The 24,333-nt window shown below is 42.6% G+C and overlaps 1 protein-coding gene across 3 annotated transcripts in view; it reads left to right on the top strand.

Moving 5' to 3' along the window:
• LOC143842474 (uncharacterized) overlaps positions 1-15,798 on the top strand; it is a 68,936-nt gene extending 53,138 nt beyond the window's left edge. For all 3 annotated transcript variants that reach the window (XM_077347727.1, XM_077347725.1, XM_077347726.1), the window contains 5 exons: positions 6,339-6,496; positions 6,936-6,978; positions 12,696-12,882; positions 14,129-14,264; positions 15,598-15,798. In XM_077347727.1, coding sequence (XP_077203842.1) covers positions 6,339-6,496; positions 6,936-6,978; positions 12,696-12,882; positions 14,129-14,264; positions 15,598-15,697 — 624 coding nt within the window. In that variant the 3' untranslated portion in view covers positions 15,698-15,798. The remainder of the gene's footprint in view (positions 1-6,338; positions 6,497-6,935; positions 6,979-12,695; positions 12,883-14,128; positions 14,265-15,597) is intronic.
• Positions 15,799-24,333: the final 8,535 nt, after the last annotated feature.

The raw sequence follows: 24,333 nt of genomic DNA, 5'->3' as shown, positions 1-24,333 counted from the left end.
GCTGCCTCGAGTGATAAAAAAAAATTCCCCCCCCCCTTCTCACGGGCTCGATTTTCGGCTGAATTTATGTGTAAAAAATAAAGGGACTTTATTTCAGCAAACGGGCTTTTAAGTGGTTTGTGCTTAGTGACTAAAGGTGAAGGACTGAAGCCAGGGAAGCCTCTAAACAGAAAGAGGCTTGCCGGTGCGTTTATCCCCGCTCGCTCCGAGAAAAAAAAATGGCGATCGCTTCGCCGGAAGTTTGGAGGAGAGAGCCAGGGGGAGGGACTTTGAAGAACCAGCAACAATGGTAACGCACAGGTCTTTAGCGCTAGTGTTGCAGATTGGTTGCAGGAGTGTATCGCTATCCGGAGGGTGAATCCACTTTTCTGGATTCCCCTGAAAGCGCCACAACGAAGCGCTTTTGGCGGGTCGGTTTCAGGATTGTTGCAGATTGTCTACGACGTCGTGGGTTATGGCAAATTAGTAGCGTTTCCAATTAGCAACCATTGTGCTATTTTGAAGCCGTGCGAAATGGCCCTGACATCTGAAAGATTGTCTCACCCCATATGGGACCAGATGCCAGTTAAACTCCTCTGAATGCCGGTTCTCCCCTGCCTCTCACTTAAGATTGCCCGTGTGGCATCTACCAAAGCCCAGCCTTTTGCAGGGGGCTTCCACCAAGTAGAGTGAGCTCATGGAGGAAGAAACTGAGTGCTGTTCTTAACAATGTTAAGAAGGTGCTGTAAAGCTGTTTTATTTGCTAATGGGTTTGAGTTTCAGGTGTTTTGGGGGTGGGTTCACGGGATTTTGTTACATTGTAGGTGGTTTTAATTTGAAATTAAAAAACACTATTTATTTATTTATTAGATTAGATTTATTCCTTGCCTCTCCCCAGAGGCCCGAGGCGAATTACAGACATACAAAACCCCAATAAAAACATACAATAAAACATATAAAACATATCATACATAATCCCCCAGATAATAGAACAAGATGTGGTTATTTATGGCACAAGAGAAATGCAAAACATAACTATATTAGCAAAGAAGCCCCCACCCCTTCATGAAGAGGCTGCCTTAGCAATTGTATTTGCAAAAGAAAATAAAAGGGATGCTTAAAATGAAAAACAAAAGTTGGTAGTAGTTTAATCCTGATTGAACAAACTGCCAATTCAGTTTGCCAGTGGGAGGCAAATTTCCTCTAGGCCAGACTGGCCGGGGGGGGGGGGGGGGAGGGACATCATCTGGGCATGGAATTGGGGTCAATGTGGGTGGGCAGGTAGTTGGGAATTTCCTGCAATCCACAGAGGGTTGGACTAGATAACCCTGGAGATCCCTTCCAACTCTATTATTCCGTGATTCTAAGAGAAGGAAATATTTTGAATATGTCTTGCTGATGTATTCTGAGAATTCTTCTTCTGTAAAAGAAATCCTTTGCTTACTGCATGTCGACCTTTTACAGCCTTTCAGCCTGTGACAGAAGAGTCACACCCTTATTCTCCTTCTGAGTCAATATACTCATTGGCAAAACAATCAAAGGCTGAATCTAAGCAGGTTCACGTTGCATTTTTTAAAATTCTGACATGCAGAGTAGACTCCATCACAACAGAGGGCCACTCCATTCTTGCTAACCAGTTTCCAGCCTGGTTTCCTTTGCAGGACCAACATCCCTTGGTGCAGTGGTTAGGAGTGCAGGCTTGATTCTGCACTCCCCCACATGCAACTAGCTGGGTGATCGTGGACTTGCCATAGCACTGATAAAGCTGTTCTGACTAAGCAGTAATATCAGGGCTCTCTTAGCCTCACCCACCTCACAGGGTGTCTGTTGTGGGGAGAGGAAAAGGAAGGGGATTGTATGCCACTTTGAGACTCCTGGTAGAGAAAAGCGTAATATAAGAACCAACTCTTCTTCTAACGTAACACCAAGGTGCTGTGGTCTCCGTTATGTATCTTTTATTTATTAATAAATGATGATTGGTTGTCTTTGACAGATGGAACACCTAAACTGAACTGAAGCACATTGATCTAGAGCAGGGGTCCCCAACCCCCGGTCTCCGGCCCGGTACCGGGCTGCAAAGGCCATCGTACCGGGCCGCCAGCGGCCGCGCCTGCCTCCCCCCCTGCAGCAAGAGGGGGGGGGGAAAGAGGCCAGCACGGCAGCCGGCGCGCCAGCCGTCATGCCAGCAACACTAACGTGCACGCGCGGAACTGCCACACATGCGCTTTTGCGCCCCCTGGTGGCCAAAACGTGCATGCGTGGCAGTTCCGTGCGTGCGCTTTTTTTAGCAACTGCGGCAGCCGGGCCGCCCCGGAGGCGGTCCCCGACCAGATGAAGGTTGGGGACCGCTGATCTAGAGAACCAGTGTACACATGGAGTCATTCCTTTCTCTTCAAGCCAGCAGGGGGTGGGAACGCCCAATGGAACCTCCTGTGGGTTGTGAGCTCATTGGCCTCATGAGCTACCATTGTAGGGCAATTATTTGAAAGCCACAAAGAAGTAGGGAATGAAGAGGCAAGAGCAGTTTGTACTTTTGATCTAGCCTGATCTTAAGACTGTAGAGGTCAAGCTGCTCATAGAGGTACATAGTTTTCATTTTCTTTTTTTAAGGGGGAGAATGCAAAGCTTTTTATTCGAGCAGGAGTTTTCAAATATTTGGAGAGTAAACAGGCAGTAAGTGTCATCTAGAGGCTTTATTTTACTCAGTAATTTAGATTCCCTTTATTGCATTTGTTCATGGCCTTAGGCCTATGAGAGAGGCAGAAGGAATATAAATAATAAATAACACTTAAATGAGTCTTCAAGGACGTCAGCCACGTTGAGTGAGTTAACAGAATAGTTCAGTCTGAAGAAGAAACCTAATTTTTTTCACACTGCTTGCCCCACGGGAGGCATTTTTAGATTAAAGTGACCAGATTGTCCCACTTTTGGAGGGACATCTGGGGGTACCTGGCAAATTGTACTTATGTTGCAAGTAGAAATGTATATATTACAATACTATTTTTGCATTCTATGCATCCGATGAAACTTTTTGTTGCCCCATATAGACCAAATTTTTAATCAAGAACCCCCCTGGTCAATGGTGTCACGCTTTACCAATGTTAAAATCTGGTCACCTTATTTTAGATGTTCATTGAATGTGTGGAGAGGCAAGGTTGCAGTTATGTTCTGCCCTCTCCCCAACCTTCACCTGAGTAGACAAGGCATGTGCACAACTGCCTTTTGCATAATTTCTATTCACATGGGAAAAGACTATGCATGTACATAGTGTGTATGGACATTCTATTCAGGTGAATATGCTGAAATCAGGAACAAAGACACAAGATGCAACCAACAAAGAATGCATTCATAATGTCTGTCAAGCCCTACATACATCTTTTTTTCTTCATATATTTCATACACTTTCAGCTTATACTTCCAGTTTTCTTTTGGGTATGTGGGGATTAATTTCTGTCCCTGCACAGTTTATATTTTGCTTTTCCCTCCCCAGTATTTGCATTTCTATTTTATTCTTAATCTCTGTTCATTTTTGTTACCCTGATTGATTTTGATTTTTCTTTCTAAAGATAAGATGAAATGTCAGATCCTTACATGCAAATAAGACCCTTTGATCATACAGACTTACTCAAGAAATTTACTACTCATCCATTTATGCTTTTGTAGTTTAGGATAAACGAGCCTCTTGTGGCACACAGTGGTAAGGCAGCAGATATGCAGTCTGAAAGCTCTGCCCATGAGGCTGGGAGTTCAATCCCAGCAGCCGGCTCAAGGTTGACTCAGCCTTCCATCCTTCCGAGGTTGATAAAATGAGTATCCAGCTTGCTGGGGGGTAAATGGTAATGACTGGGGAAGGCACTGGCAAACCACCCCGTATTGAGTCTGCCATGAAAACACTAGAGAGCGTCACCCCAAGGGTCAGACATGACCCAGTGCTTGCACAGGGGATACCTTTACCTTTAGTTTAGGATAAGAAAAATGCTGTGCAAACACTAATGAAAATTCTTCTGGACTATTGATTTGATTAAAAAAAATAGATCCCATCCTTTAAGCTTTTTGATTTCATTCCTTTAAATAGATAAAGTCCAAACACTTTTCTGTGTTGAATTAATCACAGCTGTTCCTTTCACTGTAAAACCAGAAGTGTGTTTTACTCCATCATTCCCCAAAGTGTCCCTTGAGAAACTTCCATGTACCTTGGAAACACATCCTTATAGTAACAGAGGATTATATTTCAATCCCTGGAGAAATAATGGGGAAACGTACATCCAAGACAATGAAGTGAGAAAAAGTTCAGCTGTGGCTGCCAGAGAGATTCTTACAGATGGGCAACCTTACAAAAGATTTTTTAAATTCTTCTTTATAAATATTTTTTTTTGTAAATTGTTGTGACATTTGCCATTTTTGAACAAGGTGAAAATGATACTACAAGATCCACCACAAATTCAATAAAACAAAGCCCAGGATAATGAATTTGCTCTGCTACTTTTAATCTGATGCATAATGTTGGAATACAAGGTGGAAATTTAGTAAGGTCCACAGTTTAGTTTCTACAATATTTATTTATTTAAATTATCTAAAGCATCTCTAAGCTGCTTTCCACCTGACTAGGGTTCCTAAGCAGCAAACAAAAGAATGAAAATAAAAATTAAACACATAAAATGCAAACGAGTGATTGGGAGGAAGGGTCTATGAGAGTGAGAAAACAGCAGAAAAACAGGAAAAACCTTTTGACATCTAGGGAATTCTTTCTCCATGCTTTCAAAGTATGTAACACGCAAGTCTAAGCATCAGTAATGGTTATGAATACAAATTCAGAGGAGTGATCTTATTCAAAATTAATTATTCTAGGATAAAAGGGTCACACATTGTTTCTGTACTTCTAACTGTTGCTGTTCTCTCTAATGGTTCACAAACCTTCTTTTGTATCACACTGTTCTGCATACAGACACAGCAGGGACGGAGGAGGTCTAACATGGCTCTGCAGCTCTAGCCAAATTCCTCCACCCCTGCCACCATTCCAGCTAGAATAGTTGCAAAGTTTACACCAGATGGTTGATGAGAGCAGTCAATATAATGTCGTAATGACTCAGAAATGAGAAATCATCATATGAGGCAAGGGTGAGATTTGGATCCCAATTTGAAATAGTTGGTTTATATCTTTTTTAAATGACTGATGGAGTATGAAAAGTGTTTTTGCTGTTGTACTTCTATTTTAAGCGATAACATTGGCATTGAAGATCTACTACAAAGAAAACATCACAATAAAGAGAGCAGGTACAGGAGATCAAGGATTGACCTTTGATCTGAGAGGGTTCAAGTTCAATGTGTATCATATAGATTTGACAAGTCATCTTACAGGAATCTCACTATCACTTCTAGTGTTCTCATGCGAACAGTTAGCAAAAAAACGGTAGGATATTGTATTGACTGGGAAACTGTATGGTTTGTCTTAGATGGAAAATAGAGCTGTATCAATAATGAAGAGATGGGTTCAGGTTGGGGCTTGTAAGTCCACATCTGGCTAGGGAAGCTTGTTTCCTAGACTGACAACTATTCTCATGTAAATGCATTTTACATGGAACATTACAGCAGAGTCCTTTCCTGTTTGGTTTTATGTTCTTTAACATGTTGTGGCTGTTAAAAAGAGAAAGAGATTATAATTGGAAATTAGCTTGACTCACAGCAGTACTAGAAAGTGAGAGAGGGGTATTGTAAACACAACACAAAACTGGGATGGTGGTCTTTGAACAAGTTTGCCAAAATCCAAAAGTATCACAATGTGCTTATTTTAGAAACACTTGTTTTAATTTAATGAAACTTCCGTTCATTAAAAATACTCTGCTTTAAATTAAAATATGAACCTAGAATTCTAGAAAAACAGCTCATCTATCACATGGACATATTAACTTAACATAGTGCAGGAGCATCTAAAAAACTTTTGCTCATGTGACTGAAGAAGCGTATAATTTTTGCCCTAACATGAAGAAAAGGACTCTGGATCAGTGGGTAGTGATAAAGGTCTACTAGACATCAGCACACAAATCTGTTTATATGTGAAGTTGATTGAAAGTGGGGGGGGGTGTTGGGGGGATCTTCTCTACACACATTTCTGCTTAATACCTTATCTTGGAGGCCCTGTTTGTTTGTTTGTTTATATATCTCCCCACTCAGTAACCTGTCTCCTGGCAGTTTACACATAAAATTCAATAGACTAATACAATATAGTCAGTCAGTTACTTCTAAAACACTAAAACAATTAAAAACCATTTGGGTGGGAAGATGGCATAAAAATACTTTAAATAGTAAAAAATAGCCCGTGATGTTTTTGCTTCAGATCTTTCTCATATTTATCATTACAGGATGAAGGAAGGTGCAGGCCACTGGAAGTAACTAAATTAGAAGGTGCTGAAATTGGGGTAGACACCAGCCTAGGCAAACCTTTTGTATTTAAGTGTAACCCTCAAAATGGAAGCAGGATTTTCTATTTCTGTGCCACATCAAACCAAGAGATGAAAAGGTAAATAATTTACTTAGAAATTTAATTTGAGCTTTTTTTTTCTTTTTTAACTCTTGATGAGGATTACCACCCTTTCCTAGGAGCTATTTCCCTCAAGGAGGGACTACTGCTTCCACTTACTTATCTTAGAATCCCCTTGATGTTTTTCTTCTTAACTGTCACTCTCAATTGCCACTCCTTCAGGTCAACAGTAGAATTCCATTTGAACCCCCTATCAATCAAGGTTCTTAGATCAGTACAACACATCAGCAGTTAGTTGTCCATTACAGTAGGCCTGTGCAAGGATTTATTTATTTACAGTATATGTCCAGCTCACTTTATTCCCACACCAGATCCAAAATGTATGTGTACTATTTTCCCTAGAATATAGAAGACCAAGTGTAATAAATGTATTCTGTCCCACAAAACAGACTTATTTTCATCTTTTGCTTCTTCATAGGTGGCTGGAGGCCATGGAGAAGGCTGTGCATCCTATTCATCAGGTAAAACTTCAGTAGTTATTGTGAGAGTAGCATGACTGCGTTTGCAGACTATACATTAAGTCAATATACAATATTTTATTCTTTTAGAGGTAGGCTGTTTAACTGGATTGTGAGAAAGCAGTATTTACCTCTAGGTGCTGTTATGTTGTAGGAGATGGAATTTATCTATTAAACTTTACACAACAGACTTTATGACAGAGAGCTAAGATGTGCCTTAGCTTGTGCACGCAACAATCACTGATGTCTATAAAAGAGTAGCTAACAACAGAAGGATTCCTTTGGGGGTCCATACGCACAAATCTTACAGTGTGTGCTGACAGCTTTAAACCTGTGGTGACTCTCCACTCTTGGCAAAGCTGTTAATATACCGGTTCTTAGCCCAAATGTTTTGTGTACCACTGCAAACAGACTGCAGGAGATGTGAGCCTGAGCTTTAAAGGGTCTGCCAAGCACAAAGGGCTTTTCTTAAAATAGTTCTTTGTTAAGAGTAACATTCACTCTTGCAAACCATTCTGGAAAGCTGTAAGAAGTGCAAATATTTGCCTGGAAGCCATCTGTTTAGGTAAATAGCAACAGTTCAAACTAAGACAAGCACATCTCTGCTTCTTTGCTTACTGTTTCCACTGTACAGTTGAGCAAAGATATACACATCTGTTTGAGGTGTTGTTTCATGATCCAAATTAGTTTTGTCCAGTTCTCTTCCTCCAGGTTTGAGTAGACATCTTGGCTTGGATTAAAAGTACATCACGATTGCCAGTACATTGCCATTGTTGGTGCAGCGCCAGAATAGCTAGTTGACATCCTGTACTTGCTCAGTACAGAAACAGTATTGTTAAGAGGTCAAGTTGCAGTTTGAGGCAAGGGATTCCATTCCCTTGCACTCCTCTGTGAAGTGCATTGTCCAGTGGGAAGAGCAGAGAATACTGGACAGAGCCAGTTTATCCATGTAGCATGTGCTATAGGCCCCATGCTTCCAGGGGGCCCACATGGTTCCTTCTTCCCATGAATCAGAGCCGTAGCCTCTCCCCACCCCCACCCTACCCCACCCCTTTCCCCCTCTTTAAGGGCACTATTGGGGGCTCTTCCGCCCCCAGTCTGGCTGCTCCTGCCACAATAGTACTCTGTTAGGGCCCAGCAAATCCTTAAACTGATTCTGGTGCTACAGGCCCTGCAAATCCTTAAACCACTCCTGATACTGGATGGTGTTGATACTTCTAATCTGGCATGCCGGGTTCGATTCTGCACTCCCCCACATGCAGCCAGCTGGGTGACCTTGGGCTCACCACAGGACTGAGAAAGCTGTTCTGACCAAGCAGTAATATCCGGGCTCTCTCAGCCTCACCCACCCCACAGGGTGTCTGTTGTGGGGAGAGGAAAGGGAAGGCGACTGTAAGCCACTTTGAGCCTCATTCGGGTAGAGAAAAGCGGCATATAAGAACCAACTCTTCTTCTTCTTCTTCTTCTTACTAAAATTGAAAATGGAAAATGGATTATTCTGTTAGTTTTCCAGATTTCCACTTGACAAATAAAAGTGACAGTATGCCACATTGCAATTTCTTTTTCAAGTTATTGTTATGGATTATTCTTTTCTTTCAACCTTCAAGTGGGTAGCCATGTTGGCCTGAAGCAATAGAACAGAGTTTGAGTCCAGTGACACCTTTTAGACCAACATGCACATGAAAGCTTATACCCAGACTTAAACTTCATTGGTCTTAAGGTGCCACTGGATGCAAACTTTGTTCTTTCAGATGTTTGATGTTTAGGAAACTATTTCATATTACCTTTCAGCTGGACAGGTAGTATTATCATATTACTGGCTTCATTGGTGGCTCTTGTTCGTGGTTAATGTTTTGTCCTTTTTTAAGCTGAAGAGAAAATAAACTGAATGCAGTATTACATCCCTGACAAATCCATTCAGAGATCTTTTGAATAAAAAGGTCTCCCTTCTGCATAAGAGAGTGGCTCTCACACTCTCAAACTCAATAGTGCCACACACTAAATACTGCCATTCTAATGAGGCAATGAGTGGGGTAGCTATTCTACTGTGCATTGCTGCCATTTCTGTCTTGAGCTTTGCTGCAGTTCATCCCAGCAGGTCCTCAGTTTACAGGGAGAAAAGACAGCTAGCAATATTTTCTGACAGGCTCATCACAGATGAGGAGGAAATCATGTAATTTAAAGGGAAACACACATCATTGTAGGGCTTCTCTCCTAGGATTTGGAATGAGGAGAGATGTATGTTGCCGCACAAATTTGGCAGTTAAGCAACCACATTACCTTTAAGCTTGAGAGGTTTAATTCCAATTTCCTATAGATATAGAAGAACAGTAAAATATTTTCTGATTTGCTGCCTAGTCACCAGGGCTGCCTATCCTTGTTAAATGACCTTTCAAGCATTTCCTCTTGAGACATCCACATGTCCTAATACTTGAAAGTTCTATTAGCATTTTAAGCTGTCGGAATATAACATGTACTTTTACTAACATCCTCAAATGTACTGCATTTCACTAGCATGAAAGCCCATTGTAGCGGTAAATACAACAGGCGCTAGCATGGAGGGATGGTAGAGCATCCTGTGTGGAAGGGCTGGTGCCCATGAGTTGTGGAAAGGAAGGAAGAAAGAGAGGGAGGAAGAAAGAGAGACAGGAAGAAGAAGAGGCAGAGAAAATAAAGAGAAAGAGAGGGGGAGAAAAAGAAAGAGAGAGAATCACAGAGGAAGAGGGAGAATGGAAGAGGTAGAAAGAAAGAGGGGGAGAAAAATAAACAAATACAGAGAGAAAGAGAGAGAGAGAGAGAGAGAAAGAGAAAGACACAGAGAAAGGAGAGATACAGGAAGAGATAGAAAGGAAAGAGAGGGGGAGGAGAGAGACGAAAAGCAACAGAGAAAGGGAAGAGAAAAGAGAAAGGCAGAGAAACAATGGGCGATAAAAATAAAAAAGCAGATAGATATAGGTGGAAAGAATCACAGAGAGAAAGGAAGTATGAGAGAGAAGTGAGAGAAAGATAGATAGAGGCAGAGGAAGGGAGAGAAAGATAGAGGTTCGCTCCAGAAAGGGTGCTCGCTGGAGGGCTCAGCAGTGCTTGTCGGGGTCAAAATATCTACTCAGAATGGGTTACATGGATCTATGATTCTCCAGCTGTTCAACCTCAGTTAATGCTAATTTCCATTATAAATTTGACCTTAATGAGGATCCAATCATGCCGATGAATGCACCCCCAAGAACAATGTCTGGCGAGTAAGTCCCACAGAGTAAACTAGGACTTACTTCTGAGTACACTTGCCTAGGATTGCCTCCTAAAAGTAGCCAGACCGGGATCCAAATCTTCTGGATTCACTCAGATCTGACATTTGTTTTGACATACAACTGTGTTTTTTTTGGGGGGGGGGGGAATTGCATGCAGTATGGAAATTTCCACACACCCCATGGTGGAAAAGCGGGTGGTAGGGCAAGTAACAGAGGGCAGCAGGGCTCGTTCAGGAAGGGGGGAGGGGGCGGATATTCAGGGGCTTTCCGCACCGGGATCCTTGTAGCAAATTGTTTGCTGAACGAAAAATCGCCATTTAAAATACTGGAATTTGTCATTATGCATACCTGACTTTGTAGTGGAATCCAGTTGCGTTTCCATCGTTTCCCACAGGCTTCTGGGCTCAGCAAAAATCGCTAGAAAGGAAGTGCTATTGCCGAGCTCGTCCCGCCCCTGGCTGTCAAGCAGCCAATGGGCAGCCGTTAGCATGCTCCCAAACAGCCCCTTTCCCTTTAAGAAAGGTTTTTTTTTTTAAACACACCCATTGTAACGAATATGTGTTGATTCGTTGCAACGGAGAGACCCATCCAGCTGGCAGGTGTGTTTGAGCTGTCATTTCATCGTTGCCACGCTCCCCCCGAGTGAAAAAAAAAATCCCCCCCCACGGGCCCGATTTTCGGCCGAAAACAGTGTAAAAATTAAAGGGAAAATACATCAGCAAACGGGCTTCTCTGTTGTTTGTGCTTTAGTGACTAAACAGCTCTGGGGAGGGACTGAAGCCGGGGAAGCCTCTAAACAGAGGCTCGCTCGGAGAAAAAAAAATGGCGATCACTTTGCCGGAAGATCAGAGGAGAGAGCCAGGGGGAGGGACTTTGTAGAAACCACAACAATGGTAACGCACAGAACTTTCCCGCTAGTGTTGCAGATTGGTTGCAGGACTGTAGCGCTATCCGGAGGGTGAATCCACTTTTGGGGATTTCCCTGAAAGCGCTACAAGGAAGCGCTTTTTGCGGATCGGTTTCAGGTTGTGGCAGATTGTCAACGACGTTGTGCATAACGGCAAATCAGTAGCGTTTTCAATTGGCAACCATTGTGCGATTTTGAAGGCGTGCGAAAAGCCCCTCAGTCCCCCCCACCCCAGGCAGGCCGCAAACATGTAGTCAGTGGTGTCCCGAAGAGGGCCAGCGCAAGACATGGTAGGGCTGTTCAGGGTGGGGAGTGGGTGAAGGATCTCAAATTTCATTTTGGGCCAGGCCCAAAAAGGCCCGGCGAGGTCCGGGCAGGCTGCAGCAGGGCTTTTCAGGGAGGGAGGACCGCGAGTGGAAACTGCCCCCCCGGCATCCCTCCAGGCTGGCTTCCCCACCCCCAGGCTGCAGAGGCCTGGTGAGGTGCAGCAAGGCTGGCAGGGCAGGGCAGGCTCACCCCCCCCCAGCCCCAAAAAGGGACAGTGAGGTATGGGGAGCTAGTGGCAGGGCTTTGCCACCCAGGGGGGACTGTGAGTGAGCACCTCGTTTCTGCCTCCCAGCAGCCCTACCATCCTCCTCTTCCGCCGGTGAAGGGCAGAGTGGTGGTGTGCAGCTGCGCGCTGCATGGGCGGTTTTGGGGGCGTGCACTCTTGGGGCTGGCCCAGTCAAGCTGCACAAAGCTTCACTGTGTGCATCCTGATTGGGCTACTAAGTGTTTCCACCTAGAAACAGAGTCTGGATACAGGAAAGGGAGCCTAGACACAGGCCAGACACGCTCTGCCCACGAGGGATTTCCCCAAATATTAGAGCCACAAAGTGGTAAGGATATCAACCTCACTAAAGAGATACTTTTTTTTCCCCCTGAGAATCGTTTTTTGCACAATGTGCCCTGATTCCTACTATGTTCAGGTGTGTGGGCAGCCAGTTTCTTCCTTGGGTACTGACATTTTTTGAGGGGGGTCAGCCTGATTCAAGACCATTTTCAATGAAGTAGTAATAGGCTGTAACCATAAACCATTGCAATTCCATTCAGCTTGGACTAGAGAGCTTTTACAGCTGTTAGCTCAATAATCTGGGGGGGGGGGATCCCTCAGACATTTTTAATGTTATTTTCTTAGGGAACTATGTAGCAGAACAAGTCTTAAGACCCATTAGAAAGTACCTTTTATGAAATGTATGGTTCATCCTGACAGGGATGGCCCAAGCAAGCCTGATCACATCAGATCTTGGAGCAGGGGTAGTCAGCATACAGGGGCTCATGAGAATTGTAGTCTATGGACATCTGGAGGGCCACAGTTTGACTACCCCTGTCTTGGAGGCTAAGCGGAGTTGGCGGCTCTGGTCAGCATTTGGACAGGAGACCAACAGGAAATCCAGGGTCACTAGACGGGCTGGCAATGACAAACCATATATCAGCCACCATATTTCAGCCTCTGTCTTGACATTCTAAACGTGATCATCCTCAGCTCAAGAGAAAGTGATCACTTTTCTAATTCCAACATTCAGAACCATGTATGGGTCGATGTCATCATGCACAACACAGGCCTTCCACCACTTGCTATCAAAAACCCAGAGTGCCTCGGCCTTCTTCACCAGCTGGACAAAAGCAAGGATATGTGGGTTCAACACTACTGCATTTTGAAAGATGGTTGTTTGTATTTTTATGCCAGCATACGTTCAACACGTGCCCATGGTAAGTGGCTGACTTTTTCTTTTTAATTCAATCATTTCCCCAGTTCTTTTAAAGGATGTCCATGGGAGGCCGCAGTTTGACTACCCCTGCTACAGAATGTGGACTGTGCATCTGCTGTGCATCTGCTCACTTTAATGCACAGCTAGAAGTTCCAGTGCTGTTCTCACTCTTACAGACAGAGCTGGGGAAGGGACTGATCAGCACTGCCCTTATATTTTCTTTAATGACAGAGTCAACTCTTTATACCGCTGTTGCTGCTGCTGTTTTTTAGAATTGTGTGAAAGTTGGCATGAGAAATCAATTTAAATCTAAGAAGATGGAACTGGCAGTCGCACCGGGGGGGGGGGGGCTTTATTTAAACTCGTCTAAAACTATTCATTTCAGTAGGCTTAGAATAGGCTAATGCTGTGTTCTAGAAGTGTAATTTTTACTGAAGCCTGCTTATTAAAACATATTTGTTCTGTTTGTGAAGATGTTGGGGGGGGGGAGGCAACATCAGGCCCCTATCCTCAGACAAGTCCAGCAGCCATCAGGCCTAGTGGTGTACCTGGTGCCACTCAGAAACAGATGAACACCAGCCAGCTGATCTATTAAGATTCAGGCACTTACTGCCAGCAGCAGTTTGTCAACCAGCTGTTGGGAAGCACCACTCTGAGCAGTAAGGCTTCTGGGTAGAGGAAGGCTATTGGGCATGCCCAAGGCCAGCTAGGGTCTTGAGCAAGGCCAAGGAGGACAGACCTGCTCTGTCTCTCAACTCAGAGGGGATCAGAGCTAGCAGAGAGGTGATGAAGTAGGGTAGTACACAACCCCTACTCTTGGTTGTCTGAGGGCAAGAGAAGGCCTACCACCCTGGTGCCTGATGGCTGTGGCTGGGATTCTTACAGAAGGTATAAATTTACCATATCCTGAGTCAGCCCACTCATTTCTATACCAAATACTGACTTTCCAAGATCTTTTGAGCAGAGGTCTGTTTCTGAGTTTTCACAAAGACTGTGATTGCAAATCAGTTTTTTTTCTTTTATTCCTTATAATCACTTGGATGTCATGAATAGTTTCATATATATGTGCATATATTTCTATATATTCTACATTCATTTAGTGTGTTAGTTATTTCCACAGTGCTCTCTCTCTCTCTCTCTCTCTCTCTCTCTCTCGATTTCCTGCAGTAACAGGAGTTGAAGCTGGGAGCTTTTGCATACTAAGTGTGTCCTAAACCACTGAGCTATGACCCTTTGTTTTTGTATAGGTGGGATTTACTTGCAGGGATACATTGTGAGTGAACAGGTCTTTGGTTCCAGGAGGTCTGTGATAGAAGTAAAACCTCCATCTGAAGAGTTCAAAACATTCTACTTGTGCGCAGAAGGTATAAATGAAAACAAACGGTAAGAAGATCTTATCCTCCTGCCACCTTTAGCAAATAAGTCTTGGTTCTCTTCCTAATCTGTTTCTACCTGCCTCTTCACACCATTCTTTAGGTACAGCTTGCTCTGCACAAGTGAGCTATTTAAAGGGGATTTCTTGGGTAGAAAACCTCAGGGGCCCATTCTGCACACATTGGATAATGCACTTTCAATGCACTAGAAGTAGATTATACTGTTCTGCACAGGAAAATCCAGCTGCAAAAGCATTTTTAAAGTGCATTATCCAATGCAGAATAGAGCAGGGAATGACTGCCCAAGAAAGCCTCTTTATTCAGCTATTTCCAAGGTAAACAGCTGAGCAGCTAAAAGCAGCATGCTCCCACTTCAAAGTTGCTATCTTGGCTTTTCCCTGCTTTTTGCTCTCCACAAACCTCTACAAACTGCCTTAAAAGTTAATGAAAGTGTATGGCTGAGCTATAGTTCACAAACTTCATGAACTGGTGAAAATTCATCATGATTTTGCAGCTTCAACCAAAAAAACCTCAACTACACCTTTCAAGGACATGGTTAGCATTGTGGGATTCCTTAGTAATGCCAAAAGCTTTTTTGAAAGTAAGAAGAGGCTAAGGGGAGAAAATTTGATGTGGAGAGTTCAAGAGGGAAAACCAGTGATGGGAGGGGGAAAGGGGAGACAGGAACACAACAATGGTTCGCAACAATGGTTATGTGTGAGGGAATTAAAGGTAAAGGTAAAGGTATCCCCTGTGCAAGCACCGGGTCATGTCTGACCCTTGGGGTGACGCCCTCCAGCGTTTTCATGGCAGACTCAATACGGGGTGGTTTGCCAGTGCCTTCCCCAGTCATTACCGTTTACCCCCCAGCAAGCTGGGTACTCATTTTACCGACCTCGGAAGGATGGAAGGCTGAGTCAACCTTGAGCCGGCTGCTGGGATCGAACTCCCAACCTCATGGGCAGAGCTTTCAGACTGCTGCCTTACCACTCTGCGCCACAAGAGGCTCTCTGTGAGGGAATTAGGAGGAAAGAAAACAGGGGCCAGGGAGTGGACAGAATTTCCTTTCCTTCACAATTCCCCATGGTCTCATCTTTTTGGAAGGATGCCAAGATTGTCAGATGCCAAGATTAATGGTGTAATACCAGACTCGCACATGAATTTAAATCTGAATTGTTGTGGTGTTTTAAAACCTGAGATATAAAGTGATTTCTCGGAACTTTACCATACTTGCTTATCTTACATTTTGTATCATATCTGCTGGCATACAATTGCTGTTTATCTGGCAGTCATGCCAATGACATTCATTTCACTGACCAGTTCTGATTTTTCCTTTCTTCCAGATGGATTACTGCACTGAGAACCTCAATCAGTCAATGGCTGCCTTTAAACCAAGCCATTCAAGAGTTCATGAACCGACCACTGGAGGAGACAAGGATGTGAAGTGGAAATCTCTACTCTTTTATGGCAAACATCCTGGATTAAAAGATAATTTAGAACTATTTGGCCATGCATATTTCTCATGAATTGTAAAACACCCAGTTTTGTAAAACTTAGTAAATAAATTAAAATTTCACTTTAAATTAAAAGTATCATGTGTACTTTGAAACTTTTGCTTTCTTGTCTTGTTTTGCCTTATTGGCCCCCTATAGTTGGACAGAAAGAGAGGGTGGGGGGTTAGAACTCTGTATCACCATCTTTTAATGTTCATTGTTTAATGTTAATTTTTAACAGGTTTTAATGGGTTATACTGGTTTTTATTGTTTTATTGTGAACTGCCCTGAGTCTGAATGGAATGTGGTGGTACATAAATATGATATAAATAAATAAATAAATTACCCCCTCCCCTGCTTCCACAAGAGGACAGGTGTTTTGTAGACTTGATTTAACACTTGACAATATTGTTCTCTGAGTTCGGAGGATTTTTTGTCATATATTTTTTCCGGCAGTTGGATTAATGCACAGTATTTCTGAATAACATTTTTTTCTTTCCATCTTCCTCTGGAGTCTTAAGTGCATTTGCAAGTTAATACTAATGGACAATTGTAGCTATAAATAGAAGCATATAATTTTGTGCTCATATACCAGTTGATTTAATTATAAGTATCTCTTGTCATTGTGGCATTTTGGTAGTGTTTTTCATGATGGTGGGTTGGTATGTTTCTCTCCAGACTTTCCTGCAAATTTCTGCTGAAATCATGAAGGAATTTGCTAATTTATTTTCTGTGCTCTCATTATTCTTCAGAGGTTTTATATCTCAATCTAGTATTCGTTTGAAATGAAAGATTCTCGTATGTATTTGGTGTGATCCTCATGGGTGGGTCTGTACCTTGGTTGACTTTACATACAGGAACTATATTTTTATATTCAGTTCAATGCATAAGAGCTATCCAGCTAAAAAGAGAACTTGCATCAACCCATTCAATGAAAGCAATCAATGAAGGCAAATATAAATTGTAGAAAGCTGTTAAAAGTATAGTTACACTTAAAAACAAGTAACTTCTTTTTAAAAATATTTTTATTAGAGATTTTTATGTAGATTAAGCAAGGATGAGAAAGGTACATATAAGAAAGGAAGAAGAAAAAACAAAGCAGATGTATCAACATCATTACAATCATCTCAAAACAAATCAGATTTTAGTAATCATCTCAAAACAAATCAGCAATTTATCTGAAATATCTCAAATTGAGAATTTTATCTTCTACAAAAGTAAGTTCATAGATGTTTGTACCCAGATGGAAGGTTTTGGTATCTACTTTTCAGAATCCTAAACAGCTTACATTGTTACATCTCTTTTATTCACACATATTTCCTGTGGCCAGGGGGCAGTTCAACTGGGCCAGCAATGAAGGCCTAACATAGCATAGATCACCATCCTTAGGAAATCACCATTCCTTTATCAAGTAGGTGTTTGGGAGGTGGGTCTATCACCTTTGCAGTTACAAAATGCCTGTTGTAGATCGTGCAAGTGAGTATCTCTGTCTGAGAGATGAAGAAGATGAAAAAAACAAAAAGCAGTATGTTGAAGAGCTCCTTTGCCAGCTCAGTGGCAGGCACTTTTGGCCACAGTCAGAGAGGAAAGGGGCCAGGTATAAGAGTCCCACCTAGTAAGAGTGAGTTACTCCGCTCACAAGAGAACAGGAGGCCTGTTCCAGGCTACAGCACACCCTACACCTCCCATAAAATGCCTGGATACTCACCAGGGAGATGATGGGGAGGCTTAGCGCCTATCATCCTAGAGAAGGCTAAGCCAAGTGGAAGAGGTCCAGAGTGTTGCAACCCCTCCCCTCCTACACTCATGCTTATCTTACTCTTGATTTTCTCAGAAGTTGATCCACAAGCACTGGAATGGATTTTCACAGTTGGCGAGTCAGTTTATTTACTTCTGCATGCACCTCTCAAGGAAGGGCTCATCAGTGGCATCTCACTTTTTTTTTAATGGCCCTAAAATATTGATATATTGGTATACTGTTGTATTAAAAGGTTTAGGGGGTTCTCTGAATTCCCAGTTTTCTTTCTTTTTAAAGTAAATCTCTAGCACAGATATTCTTTTTTCCTTATATCTCCGCAAGAGAGAGAAACTGATGTTTTTAATGAAAGCTGGGAATTCAGAAAACTTCCTAAACCATTGTTACAATGTTCCAGCAGAGCATCGATACTTGAGCATAATTTAAAAGGAAAGGAAACTGCTCTTCTTTCGGGAGGGGGAGTGGTTTAACAGTGAGGCCTGCATGACTCTGGGTTGCTGAACCCACTAAGGCTTTCCCCCACCCTCACTGCTAGTCTATCGTGGGGCTTACTTGTTACCCTGAACAGTTGAGAACCTAGACATCCTTTGCTTTTAGAATTCTGATGCCTTATGCAAAGACTGGATTCATAACAATTATGAGCACAGAACTTTTTGTGGTCCAACAAGGTTTCCTGCCCATATGTTTAGTCCACTGTGGAAAGACATTGAGGGCCTTCTGTAGCTTTCCGTCTGAGAACCATGTGCATATTTGCTCCTGAGCAGAGTAGAAAAACAGCTCAGTTTTTGAAGGCAGTGAACCAGCAGAAGCCATATTATGTGGCCAACACTGCCAAAAGGTAGCAGTGCAGCGTTTTGGGAGGAGGCAGTACACGATGCCTTATGGAAGATTTTGTTGGCCTTTTGGATCCATTAGTGCTGAGGAAGCCCACAGCAATTGGTTCCTGTTTCTATGAGAGTAACGGGGTTATGTATGGCATTTCTCCAGCAGTTTTACATGCCGTCCAACATTTCATAGATGAAAAAAGGGACATGGGTTGCCATCTTGTTTCGAGAGAACCTCATTGGCTCAGAAATGTGACTGCTGGCGTGGGAGTTGAATCATAGAAATAGCAGCTCTAGCAATTACAATGTCAACATGCTAACAATGCATCCCCAAAAGACAAAAATGGGAGTTTTGATTCATTGGGGACAGTTCCCTCCCCTCCGACATAAAGAGCAATTCGTGCTTATACGACTGTAATTCAGTAAAACAGGCTGGTAGCTTATCCACCTTGTGTAAAAAAAATAGACAGATACATACTTGGTAGAAAGTATAATGTATGTACAAATTAAGCCACCAAATGAATACTATATGAAGCTTTGAGTCTGACCACTGGCTTCATCTGTCCTAGAATAGAATCATAGAGTTGGAAGGGACATCCTGGGTCATCTAGTCCAACCTCCTGCACTATGCAGGACACTCACATCCCAATCGCTCATCTACTGTAACCTGCCATCCCCTTGAACCTTCACAGAATCAGCCTCTTCGTCAGATGGCTATCCAGCCTCTGTTTAAAAATTTCCAAATATGGAGAACCCACCACCTCCCGAGGAAGGCTATTCCACTGAGAAACCGCTCTTCTTCCAGAACTTCTTCCAGATGTTTAAATGGAATTTCTTTTGAATTAATTTCATCCCATTGGTTCTGGCCTGTCCCTCCGGGGCAAGAGAGAACAACTCTGCAAAAAAATTTTTTTTTCAAAAAATTAACAAAGCTTTACAATCAGCTAAGTCACCTTCTAATCAGGGTTCCCCAAGGCAGCAACCATGGGCATCATGGCACCCACCTGTGCTTCCTTTGTGTCGGAGGATGAATCTCCCAAGCCCTGCAGATCAGCTGCAATCTGGAGAAGCTCAGGGGGCAGGAGCACTAGGAAGATAGAAGAGTGCAGTATGAGGAGTGAAGGAGGAAGCTTGGTGAAAATGAACGGTGGAAGCAGCAAGGTCGGGGGAGCAGTTGGCCTTATGAGGAGGTGGGATAGATGACAGCATGCTGTAAATAAAAGATGCATTTCCTTGAATGGCCATGGGAGACATGCAGGGTTGGCTCATGAGGATGCTCAGAGAGAGCAAGGAGAGCCAACCTAGGGGAAGAAGAGAGAGGAAAGAGTGACAATCCCCCTCCCCACATCTGAAGTCATAGGAGTATCAGAGGTGCTACCGGGAAGGTGGCAGAAGGCAGGCGGATCCCAGGAAAGCTCATGGACAACCCTGGTGCCTATCAAGCTTTTCTGAAAGTGCTCAGGGCCCTGGTAAAGCAAGGCTTATTCCTGGTTGCCCTAATTTAAAAGAGAAAGATTTTCCATGTTTACAATAGCAGCTGCAATCAGCCACCAGAGAACCAAAAGGACTGGTAAACATCTAGACTTCCCTTAGTCAGTATGTGGTTCCATTCCCCCCTTCCACTTTTCCTTTATCTCCCCCCCCCCATTTCTTTCTTCCTTCTTCAATGGGCTTTCCTTCATTTCTTTTTATTCCCCTTTCTCCTTTTCTAGTTCCTATAGCATCCATTTTGGACTGATACTCAGCATCACCTATCAAAATTCCAGACATGTCTACAGGTTCAAAAAGGTTGACGACCTCGATTGCAAGCAGTTGATGTTTGTGCAACCTTGGATGAAAATCCAGATGTTTAATGCACAGACATCAAATGGTATACCAACACAAGTTTATTTGCTTTTTTGGTATGGTTTTCCCCTCATGCTAATTTTAACTGAACAATGCTAGTTTTCTAGAAAAACTACTGTAAAATGACACTCCATACATACAAGGAAATACTTTGCATGGTGACACTATAAGAAAGCTGGACTAAAAAAAAAAGGGAGAACACATTTAGAGACTTGTTTGAAATTATCATCTTATCTCTTCTCCAGAACTTCTGGAGTTAGAATATCAGATTTATCTTATTAAATGTTGGCTTGAAAACTGTTAGGTTATTTACTTTTTGTAAGTTCTTGTGCCTTATCACTGATAAACTGCTTATAATTTCAGATTGTTGCATCAGATGGTTGGATTTAGGGGAGACCTGTTTGCTGTTTTTGCTGCAATGTTTTTGCATTCTCTATCAGAATTACCGCCAAAGTAGGAAGCAGGTAGATTTTATTCACTCTTGCTTGCCTTCAGCTGTACCATATGTGATCACAGCCAGTTAAGAAGCAAACTGTCCTTATTTGGGGGGTCAGCAGTTGTGTATATATGGGGGAAATAATTTCTACAAGTCTGTAAACTAAATTGATACACAATAGAGAAGAGAAACTAGCTTGAAGGTCAATATTCCTTTGTTAGGAGATGCTTTGCAGTAGTGACAGTCAGGTCAGAGACAAAAAAATAAAACAAATGCACTTCATTTCATTATTTTATATTCCTTGGATTGTTCATATTTGTATTGCATAATAAGAAGAAATAGATCCATTTTGATGTACACAGAAATATTTTCATTTTGTAGCGTTTTCTCTATATAGGAGAGTCATTAAAGTTCTCCAAGATTAGAATGTTTATTTTTAAAAACTTCAGATAAGGGGTTGTGTCCAAGACTGAGTCCATGACTACATTCCCCAACTGCTGTTGAACCTGTGGGCATAATTAGAATTTTATAAAAATGAGTAGTCTCCCTAGTAAAATGACTTGTGGGGGAAGGGGAATGGCAGTAATCACAAAATAGCTGTTGTATGAGCTGGTTCAATTCACAAAATGCTACAGGGGTTAAAACCAAGTGTCATCCAATGAGAAGGCAGCTATTTCCCTGAAACTCTAGACTTTCCAAGGAGGTGGAAATACATTGGCAAAGGAGACACTACTTACTCCCATTGGTTACCCTTAAGTAGAAACAGTTGAGGGGAAAATATCTTTCCTGCCCTTCAGTTACAGATTCCTTTCACCATTATCCCCAGTTCAACAGGCATATAATATCAAGGAAAAATGGACTGAATGCAACTCCCCTTGTTTTAGGCATAGTCCATAGCTCCCATGTTAGCAACTAGCATCTGGTTTAGATGAGACATGTCCTGTTCCCTGCTTTAAGTATTCTCCTCACTTTATTTTGCTTACTTCCCCTCTAGCCAGTTTTGAGCAAAACAAAAAACCTTGTTATAGCTCCATTTGTCAACAGCAAGCATGCCTACACACTAAACGAGGGTGGATTACTACAAGCCTAGTGGGGAAATATTTCCTGGTGGGCTCAGAGCACCTGCATCCGTTGCTCATGAGATAAAGAAGCTCCAGTTAAACTTTTGGTTCCTAATGCTTGGGCACAAAAGACACAGGGCATAGGTCAGGGGTGGCCAAACTGTGGTTCTCCAGATATCTGTGACCTACAATTCCCATGAGCCCTTGCCAATGCATGCTGGCAAGGATTCATGGGAATTGTAGTTCACGGACATGTATTGTATTGATAAAATTGTACATGTTCGACAAAGAACCTGGGAGGCATGTGATGGATGGGTTCCCAGATGATGGACAATAACTGTGATTGATCTACTGGAGTAGAAATAAAGATAGTAATGTTTCTTGATGACTCTTTGATTGCTAGACAAGAAATTGCTAAGGTGGGCCAAGTTGTTAGAAATTACTAATTGAGTTCCATGGGTAAGAGAAGGAAGCAAGACTGGGAAACTGATGAGATTAGTATTAGTTCCTTTGAGGGCTTGTTGTCCCAAAGGTATGCATCTCTTTTGGGTGGGGAGAGAAAGCCATTTGTGCGTGAGCCCCTGCAATCTTACATAATTGAATGTAATTGTCCAGGTGTGTCTTGGAGACTGACATCTGGCTGGTGTCCATGTTTTCTGTACCTGCTTGGGAGAAGACAGTGCATTTTGATGTTTGAAATGCAACTGACATCTATTCCAGGGTCCATTCCAGCCAAGTAACTTAATATCTGATACAAAGTAAGATAGAGGTGTTTCTGTGTAGTCTGCCTATAAACTACCCCTCAGTGTGAGGGTGAGTCTGGTTACAAATAGTGGGAGATTCACACCTTGCACCTAGGGCAGGTTTTCTCAGCCAGGGTTCCTTGATGGCCCTCGAAGAGTTCCCCAAATGTGTAGGTGTTAATTGATTTTAATGCATTTTTTAAATTTGTTATTTATTGGATGACATGACCATATATGGTGAGCTACTTGTTTTGCAGTGTCTAGTAAGGTGAAATTATTAAACGAGAAAACCCCTAAGAGATTTACAGTGCTACCCTGAGCAAAGTTACCACTTCTAAGCCCACTGACCTCAATTTATTTATAAGTCTACTTAGGATTGCAATCAATGGGTATTTATTTATTTGCAAAATGTATACATCCTTGTATGCATGCAAACTCATCCATGATTGGCCTGCTGCAGTTACAATCTTTCACTTAGATCTTTTTCAGGTTTCCCAAGGCCCATGGGTCTTGGTTGTTTACTGTCTAAGAGCTAAGGCACCATTTTCTCCAGAGGTCACTTCCCAGAAACAATCTGCTTGCTGTGAAATCTTTTCAGACTTCTACATTTGGTTGCTCTATGTCACATATCTCTAACAATAATTCAAAGGCCCATCTAACTGAAACTTCAGTATATTTATTTGGTTTTCCTTAATTTGTTTCCGTGGAGTACAGCCTTGACATTTCTACCAAAGCAATGAACCTAGAAATGTGCTCAGCTAAGAAACACATTTTAAGAATGGGAACTCTGGGGACAGAAAATGGGGAGGGAGAGCGCCAGCATCTCTTCAGAGCCTCTCACTGCCTTAGCCTGATTGCTGAATGGGTTGAAGAACAAAGACTCAAGAGCAATAGCGGAACAATTTGCAGTGTGCAGCTGTTTGCCCTTGACATCTTTTAAATAGTGCTGCAGTGAGAGAGAAAAAAGATCTCCCAATAGAAGAGCTGCCAGGCAAATACAGAAAGAGGAGCTTCTCTGGATTTGAACCGTTCATAAACACACAGAAATGGTGAGGTGTCCATGGGCTTATTGGTGGTGAACACTGTTCCTGATTTTGTGACATGGCCAGAGCACTCAGACAACTGAAAAGACTATCATTCTCCATTTCAGGGGTCCTCCTTAAAATTCAAAGTTAAAATTTTCACATTGCTAATTATGCTGTCCAAAGGCCTTTTCCCATGGGATTTTAAAATCAGTTATAGCCCCACACTGCTTCATTTTCTATGGCCATTTTTGTGCATTTAGTTTTCACTTAATTCCACAACCCTTTATTTTTCTGGCTCTTTTGAGATCACTTTTACCTCAATGTGTTTCTGGAAGCTAATCTTGACTCTATTTTTTATTTATTTGTTTGTTTAGATTTGTATAATGCCCTTCCCTACGACTCTGGGCAGTTTACATAAAACACTGTAGAACATTTACATAGAACATTATCTATATCACAAATAACAATAACATACCAATGCCAACAGCATTTCAACAACAATAACTTGACAATCCCTCAATAGGTTCAACCTCTCAGTCGGTGGGGGGGGGGGGGAGACCTACAGATGTTTTGAGTCAGTCGGCCTCAAGCAAATGCCTGGTGGAAGAGCTCCCTTTTGCAGATCCTGTAGAATTGTGGAAGTTCAGGCAGGGCCCTGATCTCTTTGAGGAGTTCATTCCACCAGGTGCGGGCCAGGACAGAAAAGGCCCTGGCCCTTATTGAGGGCCGACGTGCCTCTTTAGGGCCAGGGATCCGCAACCAGTTGGAGGTGGCGGAGCGTAGAGCTTTTCTGGGGGTATAGGCAGGTGGGTGCTCTCTCAGATACACTGGGCCCAGACTGCATATGACCTTAAAATTAATCCGGAATTCAAGTGGGTTGAAAGCAGGAGGGGGAG

Source organism: Paroedura picta, chromosome 7 (genome assembly GCF_049243985.1).
Source record: "Paroedura picta isolate Pp20150507F chromosome 7, Ppicta_v3.0, whole genome shotgun sequence".
In the NCBI taxonomy this organism is placed as follows: Eukaryota; Metazoa; Chordata; class Lepidosauria; order Squamata; family Gekkonidae; genus Paroedura; species Paroedura picta.
Note: the sequence above shows the minus strand (reverse complement) of the source record. Positions and strands in the feature narration are given on the sequence as shown.